Source organism: Triticum dicoccoides, chromosome 7B (genome assembly GCF_002162155.2).
Source record: "Triticum dicoccoides isolate Atlit2015 ecotype Zavitan chromosome 7B, WEW_v2.0, whole genome shotgun sequence".
In the NCBI taxonomy this organism is placed as follows: Eukaryota; Viridiplantae; Streptophyta; class Magnoliopsida; order Poales; family Poaceae; genus Triticum; species Triticum dicoccoides.
In genome coordinates this window covers 172,035,266-172,047,927 of record NC_041393.1, presented here as the reverse complement: position 1 = coordinate 172,047,927, position 12,662 = coordinate 172,035,266, and the positions used below count along the sequence as shown (strand labels likewise).

General features: G+C 39.7%; 1 protein-coding gene across 1 annotated transcript; it reads left to right on the top strand.

Moving 5' to 3' along the window:
• Positions 1-450: 450 nt before the first annotated feature.
• LOC119335579 (aspartyl protease AED1-like) lies at positions 451-1,983 on the top strand. The gene is made up of 2 exons (XM_037607691.1): positions 451-613; positions 749-1,983. The coding sequence occupies exons 1-2, from the start codon at positions 451-453 to the stop codon at positions 1,981-1,983; spliced, it is 1,398 nt and encodes a 465-aa protein (XP_037463588.1).
• The last annotated feature ends 10,679 nt before the right edge of the window (positions 1,984-12,662 follow it).

Here is a 12,662-nt window from a genome sequence, read left to right as displayed (position 1 = left end):
TCGGAGCTAACCTGCCTTAGGTGTGTCGAGCTGTTAGTGTACAAACATGAAAATGCAACGTTTTGCAACTTACAATGAAGAAACTGATCGACACAGATGTTGGCAGTCTTACTGCGCCAGCTAAGCAATTTTAACCTCCCTAGCTGGAATTCCATGGCAGTCTCTCGCGGGCGTTAAAACCTTGTGCGGAAACCTTTGGGCCTAACGCATGAGAATATAAGAAAGGAAAACTACCTGACCAAATAACTCCATGTTTCTAGTGGATTAATAACTGCTCAACCAGATGTTTGCCAGTTGCCACATCAGCCAGTACGTATGGTTTTCGTATGACCATGCATTTTCGCATTTTGTATGACCCCTCGCCAACACACCACACGCGAGAGCACAACAAGAACAATGCTCCAGGCCCCCCTATATATATCGCGAGTTTTTATGAGTTGCCCAGCGAAAATGGCTTGTTCTATTCCCTCTCTGCTCATCTGCCTGCTTCTTCTTGCTCCCCAGCTTGGCAGCTCTTACCACACCACCAGCTACTCCCACGGTAGAAAGCATGTCGTCCTCCGTTCATCCCAGGATTCAAGGGTTCCGCCGAGCTGCTCGCCCATCCATTCCGGTGAAGTATTTCACACAAATTAACCTCTGCAACAGAACGTGCTTGCATGCATGCATGCAAAATGAAATAATGAGTTGGTCATTGTTGTCTCGTCATTCCCGGCATTGACCAATTAACTTGCCTGTACTTTTTCAGGTGATGACGGGGGGCCGCTGCCTGTAATGCATCGCCGGAGCGCGTGCTCTCCTTCTGGCGCCGGCTTGGACCATAGCAAGCCCTCGGTCGACGACACCTTCGACCGCGACGCCCTCCGCCTAAGCACGCTCTTCGGGAAGTCTGGTGTGACGATCCCCTCGACCGGCACTCCACTGGCGGCTTTGCCGGGCGCGTCCGAGTACCACGTCGCCGTCGGCTTCGGTACGCCGGTGCAGAAGTTCCACGTGGGGTTCGACACGGGCAGCGCCTCCGCGGGAGCCACGCTGCTCCAGTGCAAGCCGTGCGCCGTGGCCCGTGGCGCGCCGTGCCCCCGTGCTTTCGATCCGTCCAAGTCCACCTCCCTAGTCCACGTCCCGTGCGGCTCGCCGGACTGCGACGTAAGCGAGTGCAAGGGACGCCGCTGCACGCGCGCACTCAACTGGAAAAACGGGCTGCAAAATGCCACCTTCGTGACCGACACGCTCACGCTCACGCGGTCGGTTATCGTAGATAAGTTCAGGTTCTTTTGCCTGGAGATGGCCGCCAGATCGGGGGACGGCTCGTCCGGCATCCTCGACCTCAGCCGGGACAGGCACTCGCTGGCATCCCGGGTGGCTCCGTCTCGGGCCACGGTGGCCTTCTCCTACTGCCTGCCGTCGTACGCCGACTCCATCGGCTTCCTCTCCGTCGGCGGCGCCCGGCCGGAGCTCGCCGGCCATAACGTGACCTACGCCACCCTGCGGAGCAAGGCCCTCCACCCGAACCTCTACTCTGTCCAGCTCGTCGGTTTCTCCATCGCCGGCCAGGACCTGAAGATCCCGCCCATCAAACTCGTTGGTGACACGGTGTTCGAACTGCACACCACGTTCACCTACCTGAGGCCGGACGTCTACGCGGTCCTTCGCGAGCAGTTCAAGGGGTGGATGAGGCCGTACCGCCTGGCGCCGCCGTTGGGTGATCTCGACACGTGCTACGACTTCACCGGCTTGAGCTCCATGATCCTGCCGGATGTCACGCTCCGCTTCAAGGGCGGGGCGACCATGGACCTTGACATCGAGAACTTCATGTACTTCAAGGACCCCGAGAACCACTTCTCTGTGGGGTGCCTCGCGTTCGCCGCGGCGCGCACCCTCGAGCCGGTGGTTGCGGTGATCGGGACCTTGGCGCAGGGGATGACGGAGGTGGTCTATGACGTGCTCGGACGAAAGGTTGGGTTAATTCCCCGCCGCTGCTGATTACCAACGTGCATCATGCATCTATGCATAGTATTTCGGGCTTCTCATTTTGCCTGCTTCACAAATGAGCGCCCATGTAATAAGAATCATAAGTCACGTACTCGTATGTAACTGTGGAGTGGAGTTGTATCCTTCCCAGGAATGAATAAACAACGGTTTTGCTAATTTACAGTCGACTGTTTTGTAATTCGCTGACGTTCGAATTTCTGTCCGTTTGATCTCGCGTCGAGATTCGTGCTCGGTCCTGCTTTTTTGTGTTGGTTTTCGGGTCGGTTTTGTTTATCGGGCGCGGTTTTCTGGATCCGCCCGTTTTTCCTCGACCCGGCTGAACCGGTGGGCACTGTAGGTTTTTATCCCTTTTGAATTTGGAGCGGGGTGTCGTTCCCCTTTCCCATTTGGATAAGGCAGAGGGAGTGAGAGCTCGAGCGGCGGCGGAGGGCGAGGCGATTCCTGGAGGCGATTCCCCATTTCATGGCGATTTGGAGCTCAGCCGCCGGAGGATTTTGACGGCAGCCTCTTCGTTCTCGTCGCCCGCAGCTGCGCCGGTATGTTTCCTTGCCTTCTCGCGCTGTTTGCCCTTACTTTTTGTGGCCCTGTAGCTTCAGATCCATGTGATTTTCGGGGGTTCGCGGGATGTGTATGTTGCTGCCGTGGTTTTTCTAGTTCGCCATGGGCGCGTGAGTGGTATCTGGTAGGATCTAGTTGTGTCACCCGTAGGTTTCCACCCGCGTGATCTGTGTGTTCCTGCAGATTTTGTGGAGGAGCGTCCGGCGTGCGTTCTAGTTGTTGATGTGTAGGTAGGCGCAGAGGTTAGTTTTCTGTAGGTGTTGTGGATGTACGCGTAGTTGTTGTTAGTTTTCAGCGGCGGATCCTGTAGCTTGTGGCTGTAGTTCGAGTTGTGGTCATAGTGCCTGAATTTCATCTAGTTTTATGTTGTTTTTGTCCCATGTTGTCCATTTCGGTGGTTTTATTAAGTCATCTATCTGTATTTTTTGTTCATGTTTTTGCTGTGCACTTTCATGTATTTTTGATGCTTGTTTTTATGTTTTTTCTACCATTATGTGAGTGTATCTAAGATCAAGGGGCTGCAGTATGTGCATGAAGTTCTGCTGTGCACTGTTTGTCATGTAGAGTTTTATTGGTTTGTTCACTGCGCCTTTGCCTTATGTTTTTGTTGTGGACCTAGCCCAAATGTTTTCAGCGATGTGGGAGTAGGCGTTGTAGGCAATAGGTTTCAGCGATGGATCCTCAAGCTAATGTTTCTGAAGACCGAGTTGTTGTTTGTAGTTTTTGCAGCCTCTGAATTTTGGTCATCTTGTAATGTTTCTCGTTTTTGTTGATGTTGTCTATTGTTTGTTGCTCTTTGTCAAGCTTTTTCTGCAGGTTGGGAATTGCCTGCTATATGTAGGTTTTCATCCCCATTTTGTGCCATGATTGTTTACTTTTCAGGGATGTCATGATTTTTGAGTTTATTTTCTTAGTGTTTTTTTTGTGTCATGCCAGTGTTGACTGTTGGTTTAGTATATTCGAGTGTTGTTGTTTTGTTCTGTAGTTCATGTCATAGTTTCAGTATTTCCCCCTTTTAGTGTAATTTTAGTGTATTTTTTTGACTTTGTGTGTCCATTTTGTCCCAGTATTTCAATGTAATGTCTCCTAGGTTTTACAGTGTTTTTTTTGTGTGTGGTAGTTTTGCAGTGTAAATGCACTCATTCTACATTATAATTGTGCTAGCCTTTTACAATGTAATTGTGCTAGTTTGTGCAGTGTAATCTCAGTGTACTTATTTTTTTATTTCAGTGTAATTGTGCTTAGTTTTACACTGTAATCTCAGTGTAGTTGTCCAATAATCACAGTGCAGTTGTGCTAGTTTTACATTGCAAATCTACTCATTTTTACAGTATAATGGCGCTAGTCTTACAATGTAATCCCTGTTTGTCTTTGCACTGTAATTGTGGTAGTTTTTACAGTATAATATCAGTATTTTTTGTAAAATTACAGTGTAGTTTGTGCTAGTTTTACACTGTAATTATATTGCTTTTTTGTCCCTTACTTACAGTGTAGTTGTGCTAGTTTTACACTGTAATTACAGTGTATTTTTTGTCCAATACACAGTGCAGTTGTGCTAGTGTTTACAATGCAATTTCTGTTAGGTTTTACACTGTACTTGTGCTAGTTTTTACAGTGCAATCACAGTGTAATTTTTGTTCAATACTTACAGTGCAGCTGTGCTGGTTTTGCAGTGTAATTGTGCTAGGTTTATACTGTAATTACATCATATTTTTTGTCCAATGCTTTTAATGTAGTTGTGCTAGTTTTTACAGTGTAATGGCAGTGCATTATGTTGTATACTTACATTGTATTTTTGAGTTTTAATTGGATACTTTTTCACTGTTACTTATGTTTTTGTTTTTTCCTTTTTTTAGGTTTAAATGGGCAAGCTACGGAAAGCTTGTAATTGGGATGTCCCTGTAGTTTCATCTTTAGATAGTGATGATTCTGGAGGTGAAGGATTTGTGCCTAATGATTTTGCAGAAGATGGTTCTTTCCCTGTGTCTATGGTATTTATTTACTTTCTGCTTCTTTTTATTTTAGTTTTTTTGACCTTCATTTTCTTGGGTTGTCCTATTTTTTTATTGGTTTTTTCTGCAGGAATTATCTGGTGATGAAGGAGGGCTTGACAAAGCTCTTCTGAAGTTCTATCTCAACCGAGTATGTTTTATTTCATCTAGGACTTTTTATTCTTGTTTTCATTTTTTTACATTTTTTCTGATGCGTGATAGTGTGTGTTTTTCTTATGTTTTCAGAAAGTAAAATGCCTCAAGAGGAAATTATCATCTGCTTCAAGGAGGAATGTGGTTAGTTCATATTTTCTTTTTTGTTTTCAGCAGTTTTTACTTTCTGAACAGAAAAATGCTTGAAGTTCTATCTTAATGATTTTTTTGTAGTGCTAGTCCAATTATTAGTAACTGCATTTTTTGAATGTATTGCAATGTTCTTTTTGTATTAAGTAATAGTAATCTGAAGCTATTTTTTGTCTGGTTTGATATGTGTTTTCACTCATGTTGTTTTTGTTATTTTCTAGTGTAAATCCAATTATTTTAGTAGCTTTATTTTTTGATGTATTTGTAAAATATTTTTTTGTACTTAGTAATAGTAATGTGAAGTAATTATTTTTTGAGTGGTTGATATGGTGTTTCTATTTTGTTGCTTTTGTAGAGGGAGAAACGCTCTAGTGATTACCCTACTTGTGCTACTTTCACTAGATATTCTGGGAAGTTCTTCTCTGGTGTTGTTGATGGTCTATGTTCTAGGTATCGAGATGTTGTCCAGAGATATGGCATGGGTTGTCTCTTAGAGTTTGTTAGGACTGAGGTGCCCCTTAGGTTAGTGAAGTGGCTCACCAGTAGGTTTGATGTCCTTTCATCTGAATTCCAGCTCAAAAAGAAATTTATCCCAATGACCAAGTATGATATTCATGACATCCTTGACCTTCAAGTAGATGGTGAGCCACTTGTGTGTGATGCTGAATCTGGCCGTGATTTTATCCTCTCTCACTTCAACTTGACCAGTATTCCTCCCGTGTCCTTCTTTGCCAACAAGCTAAAACCAACCGAAGTCGAGTTGCCTGATGAAGATGTCTTTATCTGTTTCATGATTGTTGCTTTTTCATCATTCCTTTGTCCCAACTCTAGCCTCAGTCCTAGCCCAAAGTACCTTCACATCTTCCGGGATTGTCCTTCTGTGCGTAACTATGATCTGTCAAAATTTGTTTATGAGTGGCTGTTGAGTTGCATAAAAAAGTTCAAGGATTCCACTAAAGTTGCTTCCAAAAGATCAGTGACGTTTGGCGGTTGTCACTACGCTTTTGCTGTAAGTCTTGTTATTGTTTTTCTCTTTTTTTGTTTTTTAGTTTGATTTGTGTTGTTATAGTCATTTTAATCTTTTCTTTTGTTCTTATGTTTCCAGGTTTGTTACCTTGACCAACTCAATTTCGGTCTTCACTCTATTTCTGATGTAAAGCCTCGCATCCTAGCCTGGAGAGGCAACAAAGTTAAGCAATTTTCAGAGCTTGATAGAAACAATAGCCACTCTTTTGGTAAGAGGCCTCTAAAGCAGCTGTGTGCTTCAGTTCATCCGCAGGTTGGTCTTTTGATTTCTCTTTTTTGTTTTTTTATGTTAGTTTCTCTGTATGTTTGCGATGACAATTTTTTTTTGTCATTGTAGCAGTCTATCGACAAATTTTCAGCAAGCAAGGATGGTGATGTTCCCTTTTGCAATGCCAAACTTTTCGAAATGAACGTCCAGAAATCATTTTGTGCTCATTTTGGGTTAGAGGTTAGCATAGTTATGATTATGCTCTTTTTTGCCTTTTATTCTTTTCTTTTGTTTTATTCTTGCGGGTTTACTCTATTCTTTTTCTTTTTCAGGCTGCTCAAGTAGTTATAGACCTTGTTAAAGATAGGAACAAGGACAAGCCTAAGCTATTTGTAGAATGGTCAGAATCACTTGTAATTGATATTATTGATTGCATAGCAAACTCACCATTGATTGCAAAATCTATTGCTACACCAAAATTTTCTCCAAGTGAATTTCAATCTCTGAGCAACTTCTCTTTTGGTTAGTTTCTTTTCCTTAATGTTTCTCTTTTGATTTTGTCTTTATTTTCTGATTTTTTATGTAAATTTTTATTATATGACTTGTTTGTTGTTTGCTCATGTTTAGTGTTTGTTTCTTTATCCCTTTTTTGAAGGCAAAAAGTCTGTTTCTATTCATTCTTTTATTGCTGAAAGAAACTTTGAAAATGTTGTCGAAAAGCCATCTTCCCAAGTTCAGTCCCCAATCCCCAATTTGAACGAAGCTTCTAATTTTGCTGCTGGTGTTATTTCGGATGGGGATTTTGTCAATCCAGTAGTATTATCTAGCTCATCTCCAACTCCTAAGGTGTGTGTTGAGGTATTTGTCTAGCAACAACAGTTTTATGTTTTTTATTTGTTTGATGCATTTTTTTACTAATCATTTTTGTGTTTTTGTTTTGACAGAGTGTGGTGAATGAAGCTAATGCTGAAGGTGCAATTCCAGTAGCTCCTCTATCTTGCGCAAAAAGTGCTTCTGATGCTATAGGTTTGATCTTTCCACTTCTGTTTCTTTTTTTCTTTTTTTGTGTTCTCCCGTGGGTTCTTCTTTTTTAGTTTTTTCTTGTTGTTCATGTTTTCCTGTTTGTTTTCATTTTGTAGGTGTATCCCCTTCAACAATGCAGTGTCCACTTCCTGCTGTTGGTTCTTCGTTGATGCAGTCAGGTAATTTTTTGTTTATTTATTTCCGGGGCATAGTTTTCATTTTTGTTTTTGTTTGTAGACGACCATCTTTTTTGTGTTTTTTGTGCAGTCGGTCTTGATAAGAAGTGTGAGCCCAAGGTTGTTGTCAATGATTTCCCAAAACCAACTTCTGCTGAATTCAGTCGCTCTCTTGGTGTCCAATCGCATCCTGAAGATTCCATTGAACAGCTGAAAGTTAAAGAGGGTATCTCTTCAGTTGGTGGACTGTCACCTCTGGTTCCGACTCGTTTGACGCAGCGGTTCCGTAACGTGGTTAGCATCTACCTCTTTGTGTTGTCATTTTATGCTATTTTTTTGTTTCATTCATTTTTCCTTGTTTTTTCAGTATTGATTTTGTATGTTTCATTTGTTTTTATATCAGGTAGATGATGTTGAGTGCTCTCAGTACATTGTTGAACGATTCTTGAGTTCGATTGATCATGCGAATGATGAGGTAATTGTTTCTGAATTTTAAGTCGTGTCTTCTCGTTTAGTAGGAGTTTTTTGTTTTTTACTTCTGATTTTATGTTTGTCCCTTCATTTTTTTGTTGACAGGTTTGCATTGAAATGGTGAAGTTGCCTTCTTCTGTAGTTTCAAAGTCAAATTTCTCCTCAAGCCACATTAATGATCAGGTTTGGTGTTTTCCCTTTTTTGATTTTTGTTCATTGATTTGTTTTCTGCCATGTTTTTTTGTATGCTTTTCGTCTTTGATTCTCACTTTATCTCTGTGTTTAATTTGTATTCCGCCTTTTTTGAGTTTTTTTGCATGATGACTCTGTATTGTATGTGTGTAGTCCACTGTAAGTATGTTTGACTTTGCATTTTTGTGGTTGACTTAGCTTGATGAAGTTTTATATGGTAGCTAGCATGATATTGAATGTCTGCAATTTTGTTGAGTGCAAAATCTCCAGAATTTTTGTAATGTAATACCCTATAGTTTTTCCTTGAATTATATGGTTTGGGGGCTGTTTGTTTTGCATTACTGTCTATGTAATTATCCATAGGTTTTACAGTGCAAGTTGTGTGTCTAGTACTGTAATGTGAGTATGGCTGACAATGTAGTTTTTCAGAATTTTACACCGTAATTAAGTAGAGTTTTACACTGTAAGTTGTGTGTTTGAAAAATGTAATTCTGCAATGTAATTCCTGAGGCTTTTACACTGTAGTTTGGTAGAGGTTTACACTGTATTTCTTCCTTCAAATGTATGGTTTGGGGGGCTGTTTGTTTTGCTTTATTTTCTATGTAATTATCCATAGTTTTACAGTGTAAGTTGTGTGTTTTAGTACTGTAATTTGAGTATGGCTGACAATGTATTTTTTCAGAACTTTACACTGTAATTAAGTAGAGTTTTACACTGTAAGTTGTGTGTTTGGATACTGTAATTCTGCAATGTAATTTCTGAGGCTTTTACACTGTAGTTTGGTAGAGGTTTACACTGTATTTTTTCTTTGAAATGTATGGTTTGGGGGCTGTTTGTTTTGCATTATTTTCTATGTAATTATCCATAGTTTTACGGTGTAAGTTGTGTGTTTTAGTACTGTAATTTGAGTAGGGTTGAGTATGGCTGAGAATGTAGTTTTTCAGGACTTTACACTGTATTTAAGTAGAGTTTTACATTGTAAGTTGTGTGTTTGGATACTGTAATTCTGCAATGTAATTTCTGAGGCTTTTACACTATATTTTGGTAGAGGTTTATACTGTATTTTTGAAATGTATCCCTAGGGTTTACAATGTCAAAATCAGCAGAATTTTATGCCCTGTTTTTTGTGTGGACTGTATTTTCGGTGGGGATTACAGTGTATGTTTCCTAGACTTTTTGACCCTGTATTTTCTTAGAGTTTTGCACTGTAATTAAGCACAGCGTCTACGCTGTAATTGTGTAGAGTTCTACACCGTAATTTTTATGAGCTTATAGTAATTGAGTAGAGTTTTTTACACTATAGTTTTTGGTGTCTCTGTTGGTAGTTGCAGCACAGTTAGTTATTGCATCTCTTAATCTAATTGTTTTTCTTCAATGTTTGTAGAAGGCAGTAGACGATGTTCAAATTGTGGGGAGTTCTAGTTTTGTTGATAGATGCAAGGACCTTTCAAGATCTAATGATGCTGCTTACAACAAGCTTAACAACTTCAACTTGGTAGAAGCTCAATCAACTAGTCGTTTCCCTAAGAATCAAAAAGTAATGTCATTTTCTCTTTTGCTTTTTCTATTGTGTTTATATTTTTCATAATTTAGTCATCCTGTTTCCTTTTGTTTTCATCCTTTTTTTTATTTTCCTTCTGCTTCTTTTTTGTGATGTTTTTCAGGCTGGTGCTAGTCCAGAAGTAGAAATCTTGTCTTCCGGGAATGCCTCTAGAGATCTCTCTCCTGCTCAAGTTCCTAAAGCTGATGGCGCATCTTTCATTTTTCCTAGTGGTTCATCTGGTGGTCATCAACCTCGCAAGATGGTTTTACCAGGTAGATTTAACTCGGATCCTTATGTTGCTCAGGGTAACAAGTTTCCTGTCACAGTCAAAGAAAGGCGACACCACCTAGCAATGGTGCAAATTGGAAATCATGAAAGTTGGTGCAAGTACGTTTTGCTGGCCTTGTGTACTTTTCCTTTTTTCTATATGCTTTATCAAATGCTAATGTATGAATTTCTTTTTAGGCTAGTAGTGTTTGTAGCTGTCATTTTAGTAGGTTCTTACTTTTACCTCATTTCCCAATGTGAATTTATTTCTTCTTTGGTTTTTTGTTGATAGGTATGAAGCAATTCGATATGACCGAGCCTACTATAGCTATCGTAATCTTGCAACTTTGAAGTCAAGAGAACATGTGGATAATTTCTTCATTTTGTGCGTTTGTCGTTATCTGTTCAAACAAGCTCACCCATCAGTATCAAAGAAACATTTCTTCTTCTCTTATATCGGGGTATGTTGTATTGTGTCATTGTTTTGTTATTTTGTGGCATTTTTTAAGCATTTTAACTGTGGTTTTGTCTTCCTTTTTGTTTTTCGGTTTTGTAGTTATATTCTCTTTTTTTTTTCAGGAAACCATCCTGAGAGGCTCTGATGTTGACATTGTAGGCAACGCTTTCACTGGTGCTAACAATGCTTTCCCAATGTGGAGAAGTAATCTGGTTAGTTCTTTTTGCTTCATTTTTTAGTTCGTGTATCTTGTTATTGTATTTTGTTCTTTTAGTCATTTTTAATTTAATTTGTTTGAAGACTAATTTGGTCTGGATTTTGGAGTGCAGTTATTCTTTCCCATTGGACAGGAGAACCATTGGTTTACCTTTGTTATTTGCTTGAAGGAGAGGGCCTTTGCATTTCTTGATTCTCTGTACGGGGCAAAGGATCATTTTCACCTGGGAATCCGTGACAAATTGGTAATCAAACATATTTTCCCTTTTAGTTATTCACGACTTTTACTTTTTTTAGTTGTGTTGTTGTACTCATTATTATTCCATCATTTTTCAATCTAGATTGCAAACTTCATAACAATCTGGGACCAGTTTGTGACTCCTTTGCTGCGTAAGCGCATCGACTTTGAGAATTTTGACATTGTGTATCCTACTCTTCCACAGCAAAATAATTGGTATGTATTTTTGCTTTTTCCATTTTTGGGGTGTCTTTTGTCCATTTATCTTCACGGTTTTTCTTCTTTTGCAGGGATGATTGTGGTGTTTTTACTGTCATGTACCTGAAGCACTGGACTCCTAGGACCCCAATTGGCAATATGTTTGGTGCATCCGATGTTGACAACATAAGAATCAGATTGGCAAATGAGTTGTACTTCAGTGGATTCAACAGTGTCGACAAGACTTTTGTCACACACTTCTTTGATGATGTGAGTTTTTTTGTATGCTTTTTCTTTTGATTTTTGGTTTGATGTGTCTTATTCTTGTTGAAGTAGTTTTAAAGTCTGTTTTTTTATACAGGTCAAGGCTTAGGTGTTCCTGGAAGATGCATGTCCGGCATTTGAAGGCTTTGCTTAAAACTAGGCATTTCGAGAGATTTTTAGATAGTAGTACTGCTGGCCTTGTTTTTTTTTATAGTGTGATTAAATGCGACAATTTTGTACACTTTTTGGCCTTCATGTCATGTATGGTGTATTGGACGGCTGTTTGATTTTCAATGTTGTGATTTAGTGACTTTTTTTACAGAGTAGTATGAGGAGGATGGTTTCATTGTCTCTTTTTGTTCTATATGTTGTTGTTTTGTTCCTTTTGTGGTTGTTTTGATTTTACTTTTTATTTTTAATGCATTTTAAGCATGGTTGCTTCAGCGGTAGTTGGACGTTCTTGGGTTATCAAGGTTAATTTCCACCCAACAATTTATTTTTGCTTTTGTTTTTTCCTTTTTGGGGTGTTTAGTATATTCTAATCATTTTTTGTCTGTTTGTTTGTTGTTGCAGGGTTGGCTTAATTCTTTTCTGAAGCCCCCCAACACTTAAACTCAGATTGTTAAAGTTACTAGTTCATTTTGTTTTCAGGTAAAAGAATGCTTGCTGGGCTTTTTCATTTTTCCCTTTGTGTTTGGTTTTGGGCGTGCCTTTTCGTCGTTTTAGCTAGTTTCTTTTGTTCTGAAGTGTAATTTTGGTCCCTTGTTACTGTATTTTTTTAGTAGTGTAGTTTACTGTAGTAGTTTTCTATGTTTATTCCCATGAATTTATGTAGGTTTTCCATTTCTTATGTTTCTTTCCCACAATGTAAATTCAGAGGCTTACTAGGACTTACACTGTAAACTTTTTGGAAGTTACAGTGTAAGTCCTATGAAATTTACACTGTAAGTTTTATGCGTTTTTTACAGTGTAAGCTCGGTGTAAATACTTGGCTTTTATGTTGTAACTCCTGGGGAAGTTTCAATTAAAGATGCCTGATAGTTTAATGTAAATTCCATTTTTGTCTTTTTGTACATTGATTTTCAATGTATTTAACAATCACTACAAGGTCAAGGGATTTGAAAGTGTTGCTAATGTTTTTGGTGTCCACACTATAATTACACTAAATTCATAGTTTTGATGTTCATATGTGTTTTGTAGGTGAAGAATCTCCATCCTTATTTGTTCTTGTGTGGATCATCTCGTCGATTTTAACTCCCCGTCTTTGTTCTCTTCAGTCTTTGTCAGGTACATTCCACTCTCCCACATTTTTCTGAAATGTTCTATAGGCTTTTTTTACATTTTTCGTTGAAATGTATGTATTGTAGCGTAATTCGGTCAAAACAGATCGAAATTATGTAGCAACACTCCTCTCAGTTACAGTAACACAATGATTTTTTCAAATTAGGTAGCAATAGTGATAATTGTTGATGACCAACAATGAATTCGAAAATAGGTAGGAACACTGCTTTTTCCATCACAGTACATTCCTTGTTCACT

Excerpts from the sequence above, each read along its gene's own strand:
- LOC119335579 (XM_037607691.1), top strand. The coding sequence starts at position 451 with ATGGCTTGTTCTATTCCCTCTCTGCTCATCTGCCTGCTTCTTCTTGCT. Across the intron at positions 614-748 it reads CTGCTCGCCCATCCATTCCG|GTGATGACGGGGGGCCGCTG; the intron begins GTGAAGTATTTC and ends GTACTTTTTCAG.